At 28.2% G+C, this 26,583-nt stretch overlaps 1 protein-coding gene and 1 long non-coding RNA gene across 2 annotated transcripts; one reads left to right on the top strand and one right to left on the bottom strand.

Moving 5' to 3' along the window:
- Nucleotides 1–3,908: 3,908 nt before the first annotated feature.
- On the bottom strand, nt 3,909–7,555 carry LOC114421316 (sugar carrier protein C-like). Its single transcript, XM_028387187.1, has 4 exons — nt 7,284–7,555; nt 6,863–7,185; nt 4,718–5,347; nt 3,909–4,499 (listed from the first exon to the last, which is right to left on the bottom strand). Exons 1-4 carry the CDS (start codon nt 7,414–7,416, stop codon nt 4,026–4,028), a joined length of 1,560 nt encoding a protein of 519 aa, XP_028242988.1. The 5' UTR covers nt 7,417–7,555; the 3' UTR covers nt 3,909–4,025.
- A 16,092-nt stretch (nt 7,556–23,647) lies between these two features.
- Nucleotides 23,648–26,583, top strand: LOC114421385. Its single transcript, XR_003668526.1, has 3 exons — nt 23,648–23,947; nt 25,480–25,572; nt 26,272–26,583. It is a non-coding gene; the product is annotated as an uncharacterized LOC114421385 (long non-coding RNA).

Raw genomic sequence — 26,583 nt, 5'->3', positions numbered from 1 at the left:
GTCTACAATAATCTTTGTTATTATAATTTCTATCATAATATTTAATATATTTCAAACCTGTTTTTTCTTATAAAGAATTTTTTATTGATCTCTTAACCATTGGTGTTAAAAACCCCGGTTAACAAGATCATTACTGAGTTAAAATGGGTCAGAGGCAGTGCAGACTTTGGATGACATGTTTGGGTCTTTTATTCCAGGGCTGGATTTTGAGAATGGGCTTTTATTTTGGTCCATTACAAACAGCCCATATAACACCTGATAGGTTAGGTTAGACTAACTTTTACTTCTTTTTTTTCAAGGACTTCACTTTAAATATGCTTAACGTGTTTTAAGACCTAAACTTTGTCTGTTATTACATAAGTTTTTGTTTTAAGATTTGATTATTCTTATTTTTTCTGTTCATAATCGTTTATCATTTATCATATGGATTTATATCTTAATTTTTATTTTATACTATATTTTTTTTACAAGAGGTGATTTTCATCAAAGTGACGTAAAGAAGAATTTCTATATGCCAAATCATTTGCATTTCTATATAGTTTTAGAGGCCTAAATATGCGGTGGCCAACATGTAGTCCCCATGGAACAAAAAGTTGTGGGAGGGCCCTTAAAAAAGATGGCATATGATACCCAGAAAAGAGAGATAATGGGTGTTAAATAAGGAATAAAAAATACCTCCATTTCATAATAAATTCTATCTTATCCAAAAACGTATCCTTAGAAATATTATACTAAAAATTAATAAAAGAAGAGCCCAAATTAAATGGGAAAGTGTTGAGTCTCATGCTTTTCTCTCCTTCCCTTAAGTGTGAGTGAATTGACTGATACCTCTCCTTTTTGGGTTCCAAGATTCTATTCCTTCTCATGATATCATATATAGTTGCATCATTGGTTCATTTCTTGTCACGCCTGTCCACCTAAAGGTCTTACAGTCTCATGATTAATAAAAGACGAAATTAAAGAAAAAGAGTGAAAACTTTATTCTTGTCGTTGCCACTCAAGTTGCCCATTAGTACATTACAGTTCTTAATAGGTTTTAGCGGGGAAAAATGTGGCCTCAAATTTTCCAACAAGGTAATCATTTTGACACCAAGCCTTTTTTTGTTGTCGTCTTTGATCGAGTTATTTCTAATTAGATTAGAGAAAATTTGGGAAAAGGTGATAAGTTGCCTCTGATTTTCTGTTAATTTCTGGTTGGCTAAACGTACAATTTTTTTCAAGTGGCAGTTCCAATATGTAATGTCTTCCATAAATATATGATTGAATATAATCAGCATGCAATAATTTGATTGTTAGATTGCATCTTCAAGCACCTTCAGCTAGCCACTAAATATAATTTGCCACACTGAATTTCCAAATTATTTGGGAAGACTGTTCCCTCATTTATTGTGCAATGAGCATAGAAAGTTATGTTTTGAAAAGACAAAATTTAAATACAGTATCAAGTCATAAGTATTCTGTGTTATTTTTTTAATTTAAAATTGTATTTTTTTTATCTCGATTATGTGCGTTTTTAATTTATATTGTCATTTAAGATCAGTATAAGTTATCGAGATGAACTATAAGATTATTAATTGAAAATCAATACAAAAACCTAAATTTTATTCATTTTAAATTACTAGATCAGAAACCTACCAGGCTACCATGAATCTAAAGCTCTTGAGTCTTAACAATGAGGTTCTCAACAATATCCAACAATTACTAATCAATATGTGTGATTAAAAGTAGGTGTCCAAAACTTGTAAAAATGTAAAGAAATTTTGTTTTAAATTGTTTTTATGCAACAAACTTCGACATCCTTCTTTTAGTTATGAAATAAATAGGAAAAAAAGAAAATGCGACATAAAATGAGTAATATAGTAATGCGTAAAATATATATTTAGCCTCTAATTTTAGGGATTTTTATGCTTTTAATTAGTTCTTATAAAAAATTTCCCTAGTATTTTTATCCTTAATGAAATTTCCATTAGTCACTTAAGTCTTTCTGTTAACTTGAGCTAACAAAATATACTCAACACCAGCCATGTGTCACGTGCCATTTTTATAATATTTCTTGCTAGATAACAAAAATGAATAAACTAAGAGGTGATTTTCATCAAAGTCACATTAAAGAATCTGTTCTCAAGATAACAAGATAAAAGGATATATTGCTTAAAAAAAGATAAAAGGATATTACACAATGGGAGTGTTTGTTTTAAAGACTGATGTTTTAATTATTGAGGCTAACACAAAGAAGTTGTTTGTCTTGATTGAAAGTGGTTTTCACATTACAAAGTTAGCCAAGTCAACATTAAGAAAAAAATTTAATATACAAAAAATATTGTCAATTGCAAGATTGTCTTTATGGGAGGAAAAAATATTAAATTCTATTATCATCAACAATCGAAAGATTGTCTTTATGGGAGAAAAAAAATACTAGAACTCTACTGTCATTATCACTATGAACGTTAAAAACAAAAAATAAAAGATGTAGAAAAAGGAAATGGTAGATTGATATAAATTAAAAAGTTAAAAAAAAATCTTAAAAACTACTGTAAAGAAAATCACTAAAAACACTATCGTTAAAAAATAATCACTAAACATACTCTTATTCAATATAATTATTTCAATTTGTACGTATAGAAGATTGTTTCAACCTAAGTATTGTATTGTTAAGCTCACTTCAATAAGATATTGCTCAATTTGTCTCCCATGAGTATCCACAATTTTGTTCTTTAAAAATATTTCCTTGGATAAAAGGAGAATATTATTTATAAACTAGGATTTTTGTTGTGATAGAACGTTTTTTATACATATATATTTTTAAATTCTTAGTAACATTACTCTTTTTGTTTTTCATATGTTTTTTTAAAAATAATTTTATTTAAGACATAATCAAATATGAAATATGAACACTTTTTCAGCAAAAGCTTAAATTTTATTTTCCCACGTAATAAGAAGTTAATGTTAGTCGTTAGACTTATAATTTATTCGGATAACATATAAGAATCAATTCTATTAAAAAAAATCACAAAAATGCCATAAAAAAAGGTAAAGCCAACTAAAATATTATTTTACATTCTCCATAAAAGAATAATTAATTATCTCTCGTCATGAAACTAATTCAAACACACTTTCAACCCCGTTGGTAGTAACGCTTCTATGCAAAAAGCAACACAAATGGTTATGCGTTGATCATGTGGCATATGTGTCGGAGCTGATTATTATACCATCACAACACATGATTCTTTGATTTCTTTCTGATCCTTCCACTCTACATTGCTTTCAACCAATGGACTTCCCCGTTGCTCATTTAAACTAAACTATTGGGCCATTGGTATAACATTGGCCTTTTATACGCTGTCTACAATACTGAGGATTGAGGAATCCAATTGGATAAAGATGTATGAAAGAGACAGAGAGAGAAACTATATTTTCATATAATAGAGAATTATGTACTACTTCTTCGTCCTAAAATTACTGTTGTTTAAGATTCTTCAGACATATAAAAAAAAGTAAGTATTACAAGAAAATAGTATTTATTAGCAAATACTTTCACTAAAATATTCTTATTTTTCTTTTAAATTTTAATAAATATATTATCAAGCCTTTTAAGACAACATTTATTAAAGGTGCTTTAAAAAAATTATTAAAGGATAAAATTAAAACAGATGTTTAAATATGTCATTGAAAAGTAAAAAACATAAGTTAGTTTGATTATTTTTTCAAGGGTTAAAATTTTGTAGTTATGTTAAGATGGAGAGAGTAATAAAAAGGGAGAGACAGAAAAACAAAGGATAAGAAATTGGGTGTTGATGATGTATGAGTGTACATCCAACTTGATGTTTTCAAAGACATAATAATTTGTGCAATTGGACTGATATAGGAAAGTATGCTGTAAACTCTGTTCGTGTGAAGAAACAGGGGACACATGAGAAAATAACCCTTTTTAATTTATAGGAACAATTCAATACATTGACACCACCAATAGTATGATTTACCAAGAAAAGTTAAAACGCTAGTCATTGAGAAAAATAAACAAGTAACTACACTTCTTTGATAGCAGTTCCCCTCCCCATCTCAACACCATTGCCATAATCATCATTCTCCACGAATCTGGACCAGAAGGGGTGTGCCTTCCAAACCTGGTTCATTTCTTCAATGGGAATGCCCTTGGTTTCAGGCAAGAAGAAGTAGATGAAGAATGTCATGATCAACACGAAAAAGGCAAAGAAGATGAACAAGCCGAACTTCATGTGGCAAAGCATTGTCAAGAAGACTTGTGCAATCAAGAAAGTGAAAAACATGTTCACCGACACATTTATACTTTGAGCAGCCGAACGGATCTCCAAGGGAAAGATCTCACTAGGCACCAACCAACCTAGGGGACCCCATGACCAGGCAAATGCTGATACGTAAATGCAAATGAAGAGAACCACAACAACTGCATACCATTTTGGCAAATCACCAGGGTTTCCATCAATTCCAAACTTTGCTCCTATAGCAGCTGCAACTACAGCCTATGCAATACACACCAACATATGCATAATTAAGACAAGTTCTTAGCTTAGAAGTTTATACACACTAAAGTCAAGCTTATTTTTTGAATGTAATATTAATTATTTTTTCACTAATACACCTAATAAGTGTCACTTAAGTTTTTCTTGATCTATTTAAGACAATATAAGACCAGACTTATTTTAAGAAGGGAGTACATTGAAGATTAAGAAAGGGGTACCTGGCAAATGAGCATTTGAACTCCACCTTCAAGGAAAAGGGCTCTCCTACCCCACTTGTCAACACCATAAATTGAGACGCAAGTTGCCACAACATTAACAACGCCAGTGATCACAGCTGACATTAGAGCAGAATCATCCTTAAACCCGATGGAGCTGAACAACACCGGCGCGTAAAACATGATGACATTGATTCCAGTGAGTTGCTGGAAGAATGGAATCAGCACAGCCATGGTGAGGTGGGGTCTGTACTTTCTTTGCAACAAGTTCCTCCACGGGTGCTCCACTTTTCTGGAGGATTCACTAGCTGCAACAAGGTCATTGAACTCTTCTTCCACATCGTCGATGCCGCGAACTCTCCGAAGCTGAGCCTTGGCCTTTTCACGATCACCCCTTTCAATCATGGAATTGGGAGTGTCCGGAAGGACTAGTGATCCTATTGTGATTATAAGGGCAGGGACCATAGCACCTCCCAAACTCAATCTCCATCCCCAGCCACCATGGATTTTAGCAAAGAAGTAGTTCAACACATTGGCCACGAGGATACCAACTGTGATTGACAATTGAAAGCCAATGTTCAATGCTCCTCTATATTTGTATGGAGCCATTTCAGATAGGTAGAGTGGCACAGACTGTTCATCACATAAGTAAAATCAGAAAACAAAAATCATTAGTCAATGGTGAAATAATTGTAACAACATTGATGAAATAATTGAGTAATATAACTAGTTTACATGTTGGTATGTAATTCGTTTGTTCCTAATTATTTAATTAATTCATGTTTTTTTAAGAAAAATAAGAAATTTAACTAATCATATTAAATCTGTTAATTATTTGTATTATCCTTCTAGAATTATCCTTATTTTATTTAAGTTTAATTACATTTAGAGATTAAAAAATGATCTTATAAAAAAATTAGTGATTTAACTAAAAAAACGTGTAGGACCACACGGGTTCTTATCAACTTGTAACGTTTGTTTTTGGGAGAAGTAAAACACAAAAAGCCCGGCAACGGAAAACTAGAGTAACAATTTTTATTTTTTATTTTTATAAATTCAACGTCGTGGAAAATGATGTAAAGGAACGTGGGAACGGGGCACAATAATTAAGCCACTATTAGTAAATTAGTGGCACCAAGCTCCAATTGTGTCCGTCCTAATCCAGCTATCACTCTCAACACAAGCTAAGAGATAAAATAAGTGAGGATTCTTTACACAACAACCAAACAAGTCCAATTTGCTAAGTTTCAAAAGGTCAGAGTCAAAAAACACTCAGACAAAAAAAGGGCGTAGTCAAAATTAGCCGAAATCAATAAACCATACGTAGTAGAGTAGAAAAAATAGCCCCAAATTCCCAAAATACAGTAAAGTAGGGAAATCAATAGTTGCGGTAATAAGTTAGAAATCGACGACTTTTTGGGTCAATAAAAAAACTATTATCACAACCAATGAATGCCTGAAAATTGAGTAACCGTATATTTACTACGTGTCAGAAACTTTCTGCGAAAGGTTCTGTCTTTCTGTCAGAGTTAATAAAACGTATACGGAGTTCAATTTTATATTCCATCTATTGTCCCTTTCTCCCCGGAGAAAAAAAAACTGAAAATAAATATCATTAAGTAGATCTGGGAAATGGATTCAGTATCAACGGCACCGAGTAGCAAAATAGTGCACAAAAGACAAATTAAACGACAACTCGTCCTATTACTCAATTGTTAAGAAGAAGAAAAATGGAACAAAACGGCAAAGAAGGAAGGAATCCTATCAAACATAATCTGAACGGTTTTATGTCTGAATTTGAAAAAAACTGCAAAAAATTGACTCTTTCTCTCTAGCTTGTCTCACTACACAGGGAGAGAATATCGGAGACATACCCATACCCTCGTGTTTCATTCCAATAAAATAAAAAAGTTAAATTATTTTGCTAGAACAAAAGAAGAAAAATCACATAAACAAGATAAAAATTTTGTTTGCTAAATAAGAGATTTTTTTTATTCGAGGTACTTGAATTGATAGTGAGTCATTAACAAAGAGAGATTTGAAAGAAGTCAATAATCAGCATATTTGGTATCATGTTTCAGGGACGTGATTTTTAGAATTAATAATTAGTAATAGTTTTCACATCTGGAACGTGATTATGAAATATACCTGATTGGCAAACCCGATACCGAACCCGAGCAAGATCCGACCCACGATGAGCATCCACACGTGTTGGGCAAAACCGTTGATAAGGGCACCGACGAGGAAAAGCAAGCCTCCGAAAAGCATGGAGAGTTTTCGGCCGAACCTACGTGTGACGGTGGAGGCAACCAACGACGACAGCAACGCGGCGAGATACAGCGACGACGTGAACATCGTCAGTGTCTGGCTGTCGTATTGACAGTACTGGTTCACCGTTTTGTCGGAATTCTTCTTCCGGAACACCGACGGGAAAAACTTGAGCAGAAACGGATCCATGGATGTCACCCCACCTGATCATAACCCCCACACACATTAAAAACATAAGATCATAGGTTAAATCAAAATAAAACACTAGCATACGTATACACATGTGTGTAAATGTTAGTACCTGAAATTCCGATATCGTAACCGAAGATTAACCCACCCATGGCTGCAACTATACATGTTACCGTCACAAAAGGAGTGAGGCTTCCAGGGTACTCCTTGCCCCCTCCGTTGCTAATACCTCCTACCGCAGGCATTTTTTTCTCTCTCTCTCTGTTTCTTTATCAATAGGAGAGAAAATAATGAGAAAGTGAAACTGGGGTGAGAAGATACAAGAAAGAGAAACAAGATGGAGCTTTTGGATGGGGAGGGGCAAGTTTTTATATAGCCAGATTTTCGTTGAATCATGGGTTGAGCTGTCAATGATGATATTGTATGAACATATGCTTATCTATAAATTAAATTCAATTTGCATTTCAAATGATGTAAATTTTAAGTAACTGTTAAGGTTAGTGGGTATTGGGCAATTAATAAATGTTTTCTTAGTATGAAAAAAATGATTATGTATTGGCAACTGTAAAAAAAAAATTGCAGATATATCATAATCAATTTTTTTTTATAAATTTTATTATTCATCATTTAATATTATAAAAGATATTAATAAGAAAAATATAAAACCAAAATGATAATTACTTTTTAGGATAAATTTTTTCCTCTTAATAGTGGAATGGAATAAGTAATGTATTTCGCTTGCCTAAACTGTTAATCCCTATCCCCTAAAGAACTTTACAGTACGTTTTAAAAGGAAAAAAAAAAAAAGATAAAACCAATTGAATACAAGAGTAGAAGCATTTAACTAATATTGGGTTTGCAATCAAAATTACTTCAGAGTAATTCAATATCTGTAAATATTTATCTATTTAGTAACCAATATTTAAAAAATAAAACACAAAAGAATTTATTTTAGGGTATAATGTAAAGATACTAAACAATTATTTTTTTATAAACAGGCTTTGACTACAATTAATTTTTAATTGACTGATCTAATCTTTATAAGAAGAAAAAAAAAACATGATACACTAACTAATAAATCTTTGATACAAGAAAATTAATAAAATCAATGAATCACATCTAATTATATTAATTTCAATTAAAAAAATATTTTTTTAATTTACCATTCATTAGAATTTAATATCAAAGATCAGAAAGAATCATTGAAACTAACATAATAATTAAATGAAAGGTATTCTAGAAATAACAAAATTAAATAAGGTAAACTTAGATGAAATTTTTTTATGTTTGAGACCAAGAATATATATATTTAAGACAAGGGGAGTATTTGATAGTGTAAATATTTTACACTCAACAATTAATTTTTTTTATAAACAGACTTTGTGTAAATATTTTGGATATTTTGATTATTTTAAGAAACCGATACATAAAGAGTATATGAAGAAAGCTCCTGTTAAGAGGAGCATCCGTAAATCGTTCTATACGTTGGATTGACTACAAAGATTTAAAAATACAGCCCACCGTTACCTACAAAAGTCGAAATTCAAGCAGGGAAGTGGGAACGGACGACGAAGATGACAAAAGACTAATTTATTTAATTAAAACCATTTCTATTGCCAAAAAAAAATAGAAATCCTTTTCAAGAGTTCTCTTTTCCCCCAAAATCCAACCCCGAATGAGGTTTTCAATTTTGTAAGTTATACAGTTGGTGGATTTCACACGTCAGATTTGGGAGGGATTTGAGTTTATGGGGTGTGTGCGTGTATTAAATGGATTCTTTTTTAATACTATTTTCAATGTGATTGTATTTATTATAGGGATGTGGCTGCCAAGTCATGCGTTAGATTTGGAGGAAAAGTGGTAATAAGATAATTGGTTTATCCATTGTGGAGTATTAGGAAAGAGCATTGGATAATGTTGGATTAATTGAAGGGGCATTTGGTGTTGGTGGGTAACAGCGTCGGTGTTCATAGTAAAAGTGATCCTCAATTGGATTAGGATGCGTGACTTCCATTACCTTTACAGCAAATGTGGAAACATAAGAAGAATGTGGGAGGATTGGAAAAGAGACTACAACATCATTTTTTTATGATTTAGATTTTAGAGTGATCATCACTGACCTTAATTAAACTTTGGAATCAAGAACAAAATTATCACTTTTATTTTCGAAAGAAGGACAAATTGATCAGCTTAATATTAAAATTTATTAGTGAGCTGAAATTTTGATATTCTATTGAACAATAATTCTAAAAATATTCAAATTAAATAACATAGTCACTCAATTTGAGCCATTGAATGGAGATTAGACAATATGCCTTTTCATCGGAGAATAATTCTAATCTATCAATAACATCTTTCTATTAATCCTCTTACTTATTTTGTAGGATATGTATTGATTTTGCTTTTCAAAACATTAAGTATATTTACATTTTCATTTAATAATTTTTATAGGTACCTTTTTTAAAAAGTAATAGGAAGATTTGTATAAAAATATTGTATAACATTTATTTTTATCTAAGGCTAGCAAAATACTTTCTAACAATTTATATATTATTAATTAAAATTTATCAAAAATTACAAAATCATGAGTAAGTTTCATTAATCAAGAAAATAAGTTATTTATGTATTTATTTTATTGGTTATATCCTTGTTTGTCTCTTAAATTTTAATTAATTTACACATATATTTATTGTGGAGTGAAAATGAAAGAAAATAAAACACAAAACTCTACAACTATTTTATTAAAATAAAAAATATTATATTTTTTTATTTTTACGTAACAACCTTAAAAAATAGATAAAAATAACAAAGAGAGTATTTGATTTAAATGAAATGATCATTAAGTGCTTTATGTGCATTCAATTAATGACATTAGATAGGTAATTTAGTATATATTATCATTACTCTTAGTTAAGTAATGACATTAGATGCATTCGTGTGATATATTAAGCGTCTTGTTAGTGTTTTTGTGTAGGTTCTAACTTGGTAATTTAATGACAAAATCATTCTTTTAGTCCTTTAAATTTTGAAAATATTATTTGTACAATAATATTTTTTGGATTTAACTTTTTTCTCAACAATATTTATTATATGTAATAATGATGGAGAAATACACAAAAATTAATATTGTATAAATAATTGTACATGTATTATATCTCTAAAGTTTTAAGACTATTAATTTAATATAAAAATTTATTAAAATTTTAAAATAAACTCTAAGGTTGAAAATTTTGTATCAAGTTACTCCCAATCATCATATCTAGTCAACTAATGACATCAAATACGTAGAAATAGACACATGATAACTCAATCATAAGGAGCACTTCGACAATGCTTCCTACAATATTCAAGTTCTTCTCTCCTTTCCTTCCTTTTTATTCAAAAATGTCTTTGAAAATCTAGAATACGTAGAAATAGAATTCTAGGAGAAACAACATAGTGGAAATGATAATGGATAGTGTAGGATTATTTACACAATCAAGATAGAACAAGGGCAAAAGTAGGAGTTGAGTGCAATAAATTTCAAGCTCAAGGTTCAGTTGATAGCAAAATAAGAGGTTATAATATGTGATTTTGCTATTGTGGTTTAAGAGTTAGTCATGAAAATGTCCTAATCTCATAGAAATCCAAGGAGGAATTTGCACATGTGCTCTGTTAAAGATATGCTGAATAAAATTTGTGAAGTATTTTAAGGTGGTGCGTACCTTCATTTTGGGGTTATGGATAAAATGAGATGAGTTATAATTTTTAAATTTAGAGTGGACATAATTTAGAAAACCAGTAAAAGGATGGTGAAAATTTTGAATATTTCTAAAGAAAAGAGAATATAATTTAAATTTATAGTTGTTTGATAGTTTTATATTTTTTTATGTCTGAAAATTACTTTTAGATAGGGGTATAAATTGGCCCACGAACCTGGTCGACCCGACTTAATTTTCTTGGATTGGTTAAAACAATTGGTTAGGTTTTGTTTTTGTTTACACGACCAGATACAATTCAATTTGCTTTTCGGGATATAAGTTAATTTGTAAATCCAAAAAAATCAACTTGAACTAAATTATAAGCATATTTCAGGAGCGTATAATAGAGCATTTTTCACCCTCTTGGAGTCTTTCCAAACAAACCATCACACCATGTGTTGTGGTTCAAATTTAATTGTTGATTCCTCGTTAATACGGTAAAAGATTACTACGTTACTGATTAAATATTATGTTTCTAATGTTGTTGCATATGTTTCCTTTTCTTCTAATGGTATGATGCATTAATTGTTGATTTTGTCATATCTGTTTCAAGATCTGGATTCTTGATTTGTTTCCTTTTCTTCTGCTGAGTTTGGTTCTAGATCAAAACCATGTGGAATTTGTCAAGTGTCTTTGTTCAAGATGCATATCAATTAGCACACTCTAGTTGATGAGATAAGTATGAAATTGGATTTTTGTGAATGCACTGATGAATCGACGACACCAATATTCTCAAACACAAAATTGAAGACATTTATATTCAATTTTTTTTTTCATTTTTCAAGAGATATTATTATTACTATTATTATTATATGACTTGTTATCCGCTGAATCAACTCAATTATAAATATCGAATTTGTTTGGTTTAGATTGCCTACTTAAAAACAAGCGTACTTGAACCAACACAAACTTTAGCTATACCCTAGCTACTTTTATGTTAAAAGTTCTTTAAGTAACATGGTCTTAGATCTTGAGATTTATTTTTTTAAAAAAAAAAACAAACAAAAAGGCACCGAAGAATTCTAAAGCTCCTAAAACTAGCTTTTTTAAAATATATTTTATAAGAAAATATTTTCTTAAAAACTTATTTGACCCAATTTTTCTATTTTAAGAGAAGTAAAATCTAAAATAAATATAGGCCAAACAATACCTTAATCTTATGAATATTACATACTATGTATTAGTATGTGGATTCTAATAAAGTAATTTTGGAGATTTTTGTATCTTCGAATAATATATGGAACAAGAATTTACAAAAGTTGGAAAAATATTTTCATCATAATTTTTTTTTTTGAATAATAAGTAATTGATGGATATGTTCAAACGTGTATCAGTGTAAGTTCAAACTTTAACATGCATTGTTAGCATAACTTTTTTTAGATTATTAATTAAAAATCAATTTAGATATATATTTAAAAATAATTATCACAAAATTCAATTATTTTACTATAATTAGATGACAATGTCAATGCATTTTAATTAAAGTTTGGCTTATTTGAGTTTATAGAAATTATTTATATCTTTTCATAAGCTCTTTTAAACTTTAATTTTTTTTGTTGGTAGGTCTCATTTAATTTATTCGAATAAGTTTTTAATAATAAAATTTACAAATTAACATTAATTTTTTTAAAAATATTCAATTAAGTTGGTTAGTCAAATATAACCTCAATTTACTACATTTGAGTCCTAGTATTTGATGGCCTTATCTCATCTTAGTTTACTCCATTCCCAACTAAATATATATTTTAAGGAATTTAATTAGAATACATTGACGATATTATTAAAAATATCCCTTACATTGCCAATTAATCTTAGATGGTCATATTATTAAAATCATTGAATTTTATTATGAAAGTTTTTTTCATTTACTGTTAGGTTAAAAGATTTTAAGATATTTAACGAATTATAAATCATCTTAAATATAACACTAAAATAAATTTTATAAAAGTCAATAATTTTATCATTCATAACAATCTATGAGTGTAAAAAAATTATACAATATTAGTGTATTCTAATTAAATTATTATGATAATTGCTTTAAAATTATATATATATATATATATATATATATATATATATATATATATATATGTTAATATAATTTATTAACGTAATTATACTAAAAAAAATAAGTATGTGTATGTTAATAAACCTCACAAGTATTTATTAATATAAATACACTTATTTTTTTAATATAAATATATCTACAAGTTATACTATTAATGTAGTTTAAATTAATATTTAATTATAACTTATCAACTTATATATTAAAAAAATAAGAACATGTACGTAAGCAAACCCCAAACATATATATTGTAAATTGATAGTGTAAAAATATTTTTACACTTATAGTTTATTAAAATTAAACTCATATATTAAGTAATTGTTTTTTGCCCAACTTTGTTGAAATAATGATGCACAACAAAAAAAAGTAAATTTAGCGTCAACCAAAGTCGTTGCTAATGACACTATGTAAGCGTATTGAGGAACGCTAAGCCATTGCAACAGAGGTCATTACACATTTACACTGTGACTAAATTAAAAATCTTTTGACCAATTCGCAACCAGGTAGAGTAAATATATTTTCTATCATTTTCACATGCTTTCCAGTTTGTGGAGCAAGGCCAGTATAACCGTTTGATCTCCTTGAGTGCATGAGGGAGAGCATTTTCGCTGCTTTAACAAAAGTGAAAAGAAATGAGATTCTCTCTATAGGTAAAAGAAACTCTCTCTAGAAGCATATAAAAAATAAGATGTGTACAAAACAAAAGGAAAACGATCCCAACGTAGGGAAAGAGGGAAACCAAATGGATAACTTCTTTTAAGTACCCATATTTTTTTTTTGCTACATTATCATTCTTCACTTTATAATTGTAACTTCCCTTCTATTTCCTTGAGACATTTCTTTTGTTCTTTCCTCCTTCTTTTTCCCCTTCCATCCTTTTCCGGTTTTCCCTTTACATGTTCCTTCTTGCTCAATGTTTGTTCAGTTTAATTACATACGTACGATATAAAAATAAAATATTGATTTAATTATTTATTTACTTTTTAATTTTTAAATTTATCTCTTTTAATTCTCATATTCAATAATTAGATTTTTTAATCCTTTTTAAAAGGTTTATGTTGTTAAACTTTTTTAATTTCGTTAGTTAAAAATTTTTATCGACAATAACCTTTTTAGAATTAAAATATAAACCTCAAGATTAAAAACTATAAAAATTTTAAAAAAAAGTTTAGAAACTATAAAAAATAAATAGGTAATTAAAACTAATAAGAATTAATTGAATATTTACTAATAATCTTGATTATGACTTTGCTTGTATCTTATGAATAAGATTATTATGATATTTGATTTATCAATTCCCAGTAGCATATTATATATATATATATATATATATATAGTAATTTTATTATTATTTATTTTCTTAATATCTATAAGTTGTAATAAATAATTAATTTTAATTATTAAATTTTAAAAAAATAAATAATAAAAATAAAAAATAACTTTAAAATAATTATTATTAGAGGAACTGATTACCATGTATATCTTTTGTTATTTCCTTTTGGATAAGCTATACTCACTGTAATTTCACACTGATCACACAGTACTGTGACATTCTCCCAAACTGACAAAATCATTATAATGTCACATTAAATAAAACACACATTTTAAATAACATTTCTTTTCACCAATTATCATGTTTTTTGTACAGTAAATATTTAGTATTTTTATATTTTTAAATCATCAAAATATTTTACTTTTTTATTCAATATATATTTGTTTTATTTTAAAAAAAAAGTAGTAATATAAGATTTGTTAAAATATAAAGTGAAAGAACTATTTTAATTTCTCTAGAACGATGCATTATAACAAAAAATAAATAAATTTATATAGTCTAACAAGGAAAACAAACTTCACAATTTCAATGATAAGAACACCCTATATATACTCATTTCATCATCTACAATAAGGTCTCGTGCACCAAAGGCCATTGCCATCTCTCTCCTTCACAAACCCCATGACCACCTCCCTTTTAACACCTTTACCTTCACCAAATTCCATTGAAGAACTCCATATATAATTCCCACTATATATAGAAAAAAAAACCCACTACAACACACAAGGGTGCGATGGGGGCGAAATGATTTCAGTAAAATATCTTACTCTTAACCCTAGTCTGGCCTCTTATGTTTTGAAAAATAATTTTCTAATCATTTAATTTTTAGTTTAGAAAAAGTAACTTATATCTTAAATTGAATTGGCATTTTCCTGGTATAAGAATTTGAAATTTAACTGACCAGACTTTAATTTAAAATACATTAACATAGTATTTTTTTTAACACAATCATCTAATCATGAATTGTTATCTAATTAAAATTTGTTAACCTTTGTAATGATTAATCTAAAAGTAAAACATGGCGTACGTGATGTTTAGCTTCTGAAAAAAAAAATAGACTGGTAGTATATCAAAGGTAAATTCTTCAACTAATTCTTATCCGGGTGTTAATACACAGGGTTTTGTAAGATTGAATGCTTAAGGATTTTTTTTCAATATATATATATATAAAAAAATCCGCTGACCTCAAGGGGCAGTAAATGGATATAGAATTTATTTTTGGCTTTTGGTATTTGTTTAGGTTTGTAATGAATTTAAATTTTTAAATCATATATAAATGCCCATGCACATAGTGGTTATGTTTTTTTTTTGGTATTTTTTTAACGTAATTACCCTTTTTTTTGTTAGTAGCTAGGTACATAATCAGCGGTTATATTATTGTTAACCTAAGAAATTTTACCAGCTAAAAAGTTCAATTTGAGTAAATATTGTTTGCAGCTGTGAGTCCTGCTAGCGGTGAACCTTGCTTAACATAGTGACCTGCATGCATGTATGTTGATCTTATCTTATCCATGCGATCAAGAGCCTCCTCCATATAATATAAGGACTGAAAAGTCAAAGTTGGACACACCCTCCCTCAATGGTGCTGCGGATTGACTTGCCAAATCAGGATGAACTAATTGTGATTCTATAGTCTAATGATCTGGACACACCTCCTTCAATGTTGTTGGTTTTGCTTCTTTAGGACTCTAAGGGTACCGTCCATATTAGAATCAAGTTTTCTGTTGAGTACGTAATGATAAATGTATACCCCATTCTTAGGTTGTATAGGTAAAAAGAAAAGAGACAGGAGAAAAAATAAAGCAAGAAAAAGAAAGTAACAAATATGAAATAAAAAACATGAAAACAGAGATAAAAAAAAAATAGTGTAAAAGTGAGGTAAAAAAGACAATTACCAATATGCCGATAGTCAAAGTGTCATTGGACTAAAATCTCTATCAAAATTTTAAGTTTAAACTTTGTAAATGAAAAAAACATAATTAAAAAAGAGATTTCATTAAAGATTGTTAGTTTGTTTTTTTATAAACATTAATTATTGACCATTCGATGATAACAAAATAGAGAATGAATGTCAAGTATTTATCTTTTCTTTTTGCTTTTTTCTTTTCTTTCAATATATAGCACCAAAAAGGTAATGCTAGAGTAAGTAAATAAAAACGTAAAAAACGATGCAATTAAGTGCACTTACAGGTCAAATTGTCAATAGTTATTACAACTGTTCTGGTAGCTTTAAATTATGCAAGAAATTATGTATCAAAAAATTATGCAAGAAAATGAATAGTTTATACATTGTAATTCAATAATTATTATATATTTATATCGAGCAATATATCTATAGAGTATTGTTCTCATGAGAAGATATTTTTAAGGTCGACATGCCTTTAGAGATGAATTAGATTGGGCGAATCTTGTTGAATGTTGACCTAATATATATTATAGTTAATATAAACGCGAGCTATTTATCTTTACAATGTTTACGCATGTAAAGTAAGAGAAACAAGAAGAAGAAAAAATCTACAAAATGATGGAAAACAACGGGGTTGGGACGATGGCCTTCTAATTTGTTGTTTTCTATATATATATATATCACATGATTTTCAGCAAACGGTGTTTCCACGTCGTTGTGGGCAAATAATATTTAATTTTAAGGGCAAACGATTATGACTACTGCATTTCAAAGGTATCTAAGAAATCCTAACGTTACTGACTAATTTATTTGAAAATCATGTACGGATATATATACAAATTATATCAAAATATTCCAACTTGATTGTGTAGCTTACGTCTCAGCTTTTACTCTGTCTTTTCATATTAGAGCCGTTCAAGTCTGTATTGGTTTCCCTAGCATGCAGTATCATTTCTAAAAGGAAACGATCTATATTCTAATATATATATATATAACAAAAATCATATACTCGATCTGAAGACTGAATATACAATAGCACTTGTAAATATATTATAATTTAATTAGAATAAATTAATCGCATAAATTATATTGTTTTTCAATAAAAAAATATTATTTATGTAATTATTTTAATAAGTATATTTGAGATTAATAATGTAAAACAAAATTATACTGATAGTATATGATAATCAAATTCAAAATATTATCGATTTAGCATCTTTGAATAGACTAAAAATATATATATTTATCACGAGAATATAATTTCTTGGAGCTAGCCATGCCAAACATGGGTGAAATATTTGAAAATCATATGTACGTAGTATGAAGAAAGAGCTGTGGAAGAGGAGGGTGGTCAATTACAAATGTATATCGCTCTCTATTTTTCAGATTGAGGTATATATAATATGTGGAGTTGACTTCACTTTAATATATATATGACCTCGCTATTATCACTAATGCAGTAATGCACTTTTTCTTTTTTAGTTTTTTTTTTTGTGATCCATTCCAACATTTTATATTGACCAATATTATGTTCTTAAAATATATATAAGATAACTAAACATAATAATGTTTGACGATGAGAAATTTGAGTAGTTTAAATAAGGTTATAAGTTCGAATAATGCTGTACTTACAAAAATATAGGTCAACTTATATAAATGAAGCCCATGATGGGTCTTTTCCCTAATTAAACATGGGATGAATGGCAATGAAGAATCATGACTCTTTGAAAGGTAATTTTTATGAAAAATAATTATATTTGAGTCAGATATAATTATTACGGAAAATAAAATTATTTTCTTAATAGTAATCATTGTTTTAACTATTGTTTATTATGATGTTTTATTTTGGAACAACATTTTGATACTGATTTATTTTTATTAATATTTTTCTATGAATATTAGTTATCATGTTTTATTTTGAACCAACATTGATACTTCATCTTGTGTGTAAAGAGGGCAAGAGGCCCAAAAAGAAACCAACATTTGATACTGGAACATGACACTTACTGCTTTGTTTTTATAGAATTTAGTTGAATACATGTTGGAATATTTTTATTTTTTTTACAGTACATGTTGGAATATGTTGAAACATGCAGCCTTGATAAAATGTTTAATGGCTGTAAAGAACCACTCAAAAATAGAAGCTGCATGAGAATCTATTAAATTTTCTACTCTGTGGCTTTTATACGTATCTACACGTGCAATATAATCAAGCAATTATTCTATTATTTTATAATTAATCATCATTAACGTTAATTATGATGATAAAGATGGTTTTAAATTAAAATGAAATAGAGGGAGTTAAATAATTAAAAAAAATTTAATATGTTTTTTTAGGAAAAGAGTTCAAATTAATTTAATCATACAGAATAATAATTTAATTTAATTGCACTTAATGAGCTCTTCCAACATATTATTATATTGACCAATTTGCGCTCTTAAAGTATAGGAATGGCGGATCCATGTTGAAGGTTATGGGGCAATTTCCCCCAAATAATGTTTTTTTATTTGCATATGTTTAATAAATTTTATTTTTATCCCTATAAAAAAATAGTGTTACTCTCATAAATAATTATTTTTTAAATGAATGTAAAAAAATTATAAGCGATAAAAGAAAAAATAATTTGGTATTAATTTTATTATTTTATGTTTCTACATTTTATAGTATTGGCATTGAAAAAAATTGTACAATATTTTTTAAATATAAAAACATGCAAAGAACAATTATAATTTGTAAATATATAGGTATTTTGAATTTTTGGTCATAATATTATATATTTTATAAAAAAATTATAATTTTTTCCGCTAAAAAAATTTCTATAGATTCACCACCTATTGGGATAACTTATAAATGGAGTCCATTCACTCCATATTGTGGGGATTTTTCTCTAATTAATAGTATAGAATATGAGGTGAATGGAAGGTGTTTTTTTAAGAGGGGGTGAATGGAAGTTAAAAATAATTGCTTTAACATTTTTTTTAAAAGTATAATTGCTTTAAGTTTGGTTTGTTATTATTATAATTATTATTATTATTATTATTATTATTATTATTTCGGACCAACATGTGATACTAGGACAAGGTACTTACTTTTGATTTTATTAATTTTATATGTCGAAACATGCAGCTTTGATCAAAAGCTTAATGGCTGTAAAGAACCACTCAAAATAGAAGCTGCGTGAACCCATTTAAATTCCTACTCTGTTTTACTTGTCTACATGCTAATCCTAATCAAGCAATTATTGCATATATATATATATATATATATATATCTTCTGTGTTCATGAGCATATATATATTAATTGTAAAAAGTATTAAATAGTAGTATCTTATTAAATTGTTAAATTATACTCCATTTAAAATTAAATATCGAGTGGTTTTATATTTTAGTATAATAAATAGTTTTTAAATAAATTCTTCATTTTCAACTCCTCATCATATTGACGTAAAAAAAAAAAACTCATCATCATATTCATAGGTACAGACATAATCATCAATAATTATATATTAAACTAGTCTCCCTTTGTAGTGTTACATATAATCAAAAAATTAAGCAGCCCAAACCTTTCTTAATTTGTTCTTACTGCTGAAAACCGTGTCGCTCCAAAAGGGGAAGGGGGGCATAGAAGAAGAAATAATCATTTGCAAAAGACAACGACTTGCATGATGAACGACAAACCATCGCTGTATTTAACAGATTACTGTGCAAAAGTGTTTCTTATTTAATCTAAATACACATTCCCCGACAAAATCAAGAAGCTGTAAACATTCCCAGTTGATTATATTAGTCTTACATCTCTACAAATGTCCATCACCACTTCTCCATCAATAAAATGCCATATCGTATAGTTTCGTATCAAAATGCAAAGAGTTTAATTAAAATATCTAGGACGGCAACATACAATCTTTGACATAAATGCTTATATTAAAACCTCTATTTCTGTACCGTGTCCTTAGCAGTGAATTCAGGACCATTCGAACCATTAAGGTCATACCATAATGAAATTAACTTGTCATATTTACAACAGTGCAACATGGGCGTTGACACCCCAATTAATTATACACAGTAGCTTTTTTTACTGTTTTTTTTCTTCAAAATAATTATATTGTATTTATTCACCACGATGTCAATTATACATTTAAACCGAGTTCAATTACTTAGGTAAGATCTGATATAAAAAATATAATGAAAAAGAAAGATGTATTAAAAGTGATAAATAAAAATTAATCATTAATAAAATTAATAAGTATTCTATTATGGAGACTAATATCACGGTTTAAAAAAACATTGCATTTATTCTGCAAAGTGTTGAGAAGATGTACAAGGTTAGGTGTAGGGTCCCATACTGACGAGAATAAACTTGCATTGGACCACCCAGAGATAACTTCTTCATTGCAGTTCCAAATTAAATTAGACCGAGACTGAATATTCTTCCATTCTCACTTGTCATGACTCTAAGAAAGGTAAGGACGATCCACCATACTTGACTGCATAATTCTCACTTTTAACGTAGATATATATAGTCCAACAATACATTAATTTCCTAAATCCCCTTGTTTCTAATAATGGTTTCCACTACAAGTACTTCTAAATTTATCATTTACAGATCGATATCTTACTATCTTATAAATTAGGACTTGATTCTCGCAACTAGGACAATGATATATACAATTCGTATTCTTTTAAATGAAAAACTATAAAAAAAAAATGTTCTGAAATAATGACAAGAGAATAGATTGTACGTATCTCTTACGTTGTCTACTCACCATGATTTTAATTGGGTATATTATCCTTTCTAACATTACATACAAAATTACGTCGGTTGGTTATTTTTAAAAAATAAAAATGACACTTAACTGCCACTTCAAATGTATGAGACGTTTAAAATATTGTATTAAGCAGTATAGTGTAAGCATGCCTTTATAAATAACGAACTTACGAATAATAATATAAAATACATAGTTATAACGATAAAGTGTAATATATATAATATATAGATATAAGAAAAAACTAGAGCATAATTTCTGAAGGATAATTTTAAATAGTACCAATAAACTTGTGTCTGGTTGTGTTGTGCGATATTCTATTAGTTATTATCAATCTTTCTAGTATGATATCCCAGTCAGTAGTTCATTGGACTGGCTTTGATATTTTGTGACATATGCATATATATTCATATACAAGGAATCTAATAATATTGGTGTAACTTCAAATTATTCTTTCTTCGGTATTTTAACAATTTTATACTGAATAAATTTATCAGAAAACTCAAAATTTACTTAATAGTTTCTACCATCATACTTCCTCTCTTTTTATATATAAGACTCAAATTTAAAATAATATTTATTATTTTTTTATAAAACTTAATCTATAATATTTATTGTATTAATTATTTTTAGACCAAAAATATCTCTCATTAAAAGAAAAAAATATATTAATAAATTATTATAAGAGAAATATATTAATAGCAATGATAATTTTGAAAAAATTATAAATTTAGAATAAATTTATTGTTATACACTAAATTAATCATTATTCTTAATCTTAATAAATTAGATAATTGAATCTTATATATACAAATGAAGGGAATATAAATTATCTTCAAAATTTAAAATTACTTTATGGCACTAGTTAAAGGATTCAAAACTAAAATATTTCAGAGAATTTTTTTATCAATATATTATAATTTTCAAAAGAAAAGTGCTTAAAACATACTCTATAAATTAAGAAATCTTTCTATTTGTTAAAATTTATGAACAATTATAAAAAAAATTAGGAAAGAAATTTATTAAATAAGAAAGTGTTCAGATTAAAAAAATGATTTTTAATAAATTTTAGTCAACAATAAGAAGCTTATTCAAAAGAACGTCTATGAAAATCTGCTACTAATATTTCTCTTTTCAATATAACTACATCATAATAATTTTTGTTAAAAAGAAAAAATGAAATTTATTTATAGGTTAGTATTTTTAGGATACTTATTTTTTTGATGTGCAATAATCACATTATTTTTTATATAAAATAATTGCACTAAGTTAAAAACATATAACTTCATGAATATTACTGAAATCCTTTATTACTAGGCTGATTCTAGTAATTTTCTTATAACTAGGCCACTCATTAACAAGACTTTATTACTTTTCTAATTAACAAAATAAATTGTTATGAGTAAAATATTAATATATATACTCTTTGAATCTAAATAATCGTTAAGAGACTTACCGTTTAGTATTCTTCAAAATATTGGCTAAAATATTAAAAGAAATTATTAAAAATTGTATATAATTACATTTAAAAATTATAGAAAAATATATTTTTATACATGTGAATTTTTTTTTACTTGTCCATAAGTACTTGTTATCATTTGTCATTCTTTAAATCCATATGATAAATTATTGAGTGACCAAAATTTAACAATTTATAGGAGTAAGAATAAAAAAAGTATTGAGGAATATAATTTTAGGTATTCTAATAAAAAAAAATATATATATATATATATATATATATATTATTTCTTAACCAATATCTTAAAAGTGTTGGTTAACATTTGTTTTTACAATTGATAGACTTAATTTTTTTTTTTTACTAATTAGTGTTTTTAGAATAATAATTAGTTAAAAGAACTAAAAAAAATATTCTTATGAAAAAATATAAAAGAATATAAGAGAACATAATTTTTTTTATAAATAACGTCATTTTATGTATTTCAATAAAAAAAATTATTTAATTACTTGACAAATAGACTTAATAGCACTAGTTAATATTTTTTTTTAAATGAAACTATACTTAACACAGCTACGCGGCTGGGCCACCAGTAGACAAAAAGCAACCTATCGTCTTTAAACCCGCACTTTCACATGGTTTGAATTAATTGTTAAACCATTTTAAGAAATTGATGTAAACAGTCGAAAGTTTGCCCATCACTAACAAATTTGTGGAAATGGAGAAAAAAAAAAAAAAAAGGAGAAGAGGAAAGGTAGAGAAATAGTGAGGAAATTAAGAAAAAATAAAAAACTTGTTTGATAACATGAAAATAGAAAAAAAGAGAAAAAAAATTGTAGATCTCACTTTTTTTTTATTTTCTTCCTCAATATATGAGATTCTTTAAGAAAAAAAATATTTTCATTATTAACGTCATTTTTTCTATTTTTATTTTTTTCTCATATCAAACACTTCTAAAATTAGGAATGATCAAGGATTTGAATTAATTTGTGATTCAAACTTATCCAATTATATTAAATTAATTTTAAAAGTATTTAAATTATATTTAACCCGACTCAATATAAATTCAATTATGTTTGGATGGACAACCTTAGTTTCAACCCGTGATACAATCCTATTCGTTGATATATATTAATAAAAATAATATTATTAATAAGAAATAAGGTGTATATGAAATAATAAAATAGAAAGTTAGAAAGTATAGAAGAGTGGAACTGTGAAAGTCTGAAACTAGGGTTTTCCTTCTCCATTGCATTATCTTCTTCAATCTTCCCTTCGTCTCAGTCTCACACTGGCCATATTCCCAGCTGTCGCCTCTCAGCTTTCACACCGGCCACCATGGCACCGCCCCCCACTTCCTTCTTCAATTTTCCCTTTGTCTCAGTCTCACACGAAAGCGGAAGTCGGAAAGTCCAGTTCTCGTCGCGACGGCGCTCACGCTTTGTTCAGTCGCTGCGATGCTGCTGTTGTTGCCTCCATTGACATTGGAGGTTCCTTGAAGAACAGAATGTATGTTAATGTTGAACAGTTTGATAAATTGTTACGGTTTCCCTGTTGCTTAATGCTTATAGAATTTCTTTGTGCAATCTGCATATTTTGTTTATATTTCGTTATTAGTTATTTAGTTTGTATGTGTTTGTCAATTGTTAGTTTCTCTGTGTTAGTAAATTGTGAGTAATCTGCTGACTGCTGTGATTGGAAAGGCACAAGGGTTCTACTCGGCAAGTTCATTGGATGGTAGTAGCCTGACCATTTTGTTAACAGTTTTGACTATATTGGTGCATGGGTCGTAGTGAACATGAGCATCGATCATCATGTGGTGGATGACAGTATCGATCTCTTTGGAATTCATAGACAGTGATTGTGGTTGATTGGTTTATGGATTTCATATTTGGAATTTGAATTTGAATATTTGTGTATGGTTGTTCAAATTGGTGCTATATGTCTTTGTTAATGCTTGATCAAGTTTGAAACAAAGCTCATTCTCACGTTCTGCATTTCTGAATTTGAATGTCTTTAATTGTCCCAAAATGTCTATTAATTAATTATTATATTAAATAAATCAGCACCTGATAGTTTGATACACCCTATTGGATAAAAAGAAAAAAAGAAACTGTAGGATGGTTTTTGTGAGATAAGAATATACTCAAAAAAATATTTCTTGCAATAATTTCCACAGTAAATGCATGGCCATAGAAAATGCAAGGCTATGTGCTGGGCCTGGAAAGGTTAGTGACGGGCAATAAAAATCACAATGAGAATATACTCATAAGCTAAGCGTACTCGCAAACTCCCCACACCCTTCTCTTATACTACATATCTCATATCTATCATGCCATCACCCATATATGAATTATCATCACTTATAATTAATACTTCATTTTAGTTTACTTTTTTATATGATCACGATTTCAATAAAGATTTCAATAATTAAATATATAGTTATTCTGCTTTGATTTTTCAGCAGCTTACGTCTACGAGTGCCTATATACATATTACACACACGCTTTATTTTTTTTCTTAATTTGCCTTTGCTAAAAGTGAAATTCCTATATGTACGTGAATCATATATTGAATGTTCTAAGCTTAACTTTCTTGATTGCCAGTGTGAATTTGTCTACTTCCAACTTTTTTTACTTGTGTATCCAAAGTACAGTGTAGCCACTTGCCGATGATGATAATGATAATAGTCACCAAAATCATCTTTCGGGACTGAATGGCATTGTCATGCCTTGCTGTTAATATTATTCTGCAATTCTGACTTTCTGAGGTTGTGGCTATATTAGTTTAATTTTATTTTCGTTCTTGTGACTTGCTATAATTTTATTTTTGTTTGTAGATATTTGTCATGATAGTACTATCCTAACATAGAAGACATTATTATATTTTGTGGTTTGCATTTATATGATATTTTTCCTTTATATTTGTTGCACGGATTGTCTTAAAAGTCTATAAATGAGACAAATGACAAATAGAAGTTGTACTGAAAGTGTCAAGTCCTCTACCACCAATTACTCACTCTCAATGTCCTATTGAACCAGCTAGCTCCATTACTATCAGAATGAGTGACAAAGATTCCTATACAATCAACACACCAAGGGACAAAAGCTCCATCTCCATTTGGACAAGCAAAGGTACAAAAAAGAAAAGCTACTAGAACCCCTTCTAATGTTTGGATGCATTACAATGGGGTAAATGATGATATTTTTTGCAAGTATTGTAGTAAATCATAGAAGGCTAGCAGTTCTAAATATGGAAACACTAACTTGATAAGGCATGCAAGAGATTGTATGAAAAACCCTAATAGGGAGGTTGATAGAAAATGAAGAAAAGAATGAACAGAGGTGGAAAATGAACGCAGTCAAATATCATGTTTTTTCTTTTATGACTAGAGATATATTGGTTATTCTCGTGTCTATTGTGTTATCTCAGTCCACATTCAGCACAGGAGGTCTAGTACTTGATCCATTTCGTAGCTCATTTAGTTCCACGTTATGGTTGAAGCTTTGATTTGTGCCTAAAATTGGCTCAAAGTTGATAAGCAAAATGTCAATGATTTGCAAGTTGAATTAGACAAAATAAAAAATATTGAATTAGGTATCAAAGCTCCCAATTTTTTTTCAATTTTTTACAATATCAATATGAATTAATATTCTATTCTAATGAGATTTTGCTTAAATTTTTAGAGTTTTATGGTTTGCCTTTAAATATTGTTATGGTTGGAACTACTACTGAGACTGCTAGTATTACGAGTTAGGATCACTACTTCGTAAGGTAATATTTTCAACTTAGTTTATAATGTCATTTAATTGATTTTGTTCTTTTGCTTGCAGTGTTTGAGCAATTATCCAGCATTGGCGCATTGGATCTTATGGCTCACCAACAAACTGCATTGTTGTTTTCAGTTTTAGACTTTTAATTTGTATTATTGGTGTTTGTTTTTTGGGCTGATATCATTATCATTTATCAAATTTATTTTGTTGAGTGTTTGTTTTATGGGTGCAAGCCTGCAACACATTAAACAACAACTTTTTATTTTGTGTTAGTGCTTGACATTTTATTTTCAATTTATGTTGGTGTAGACAACAAAATGAACAAATTTGTATTTGGTTTTATTCGACGGTGATTTGAATTTTGGTGTTAAA

The sequence above is a fragment of the Glycine soja genome, chromosome 8 (assembly GCF_004193775.1).
Source record: "Glycine soja cultivar W05 chromosome 8, ASM419377v2, whole genome shotgun sequence".
Classification (NCBI taxonomy): domain Eukaryota; kingdom Viridiplantae; phylum Streptophyta; class Magnoliopsida; order Fabales; family Fabaceae; genus Glycine; species Glycine soja.
This window is presented reverse-complemented; position numbering and strand designations above follow the sequence as displayed.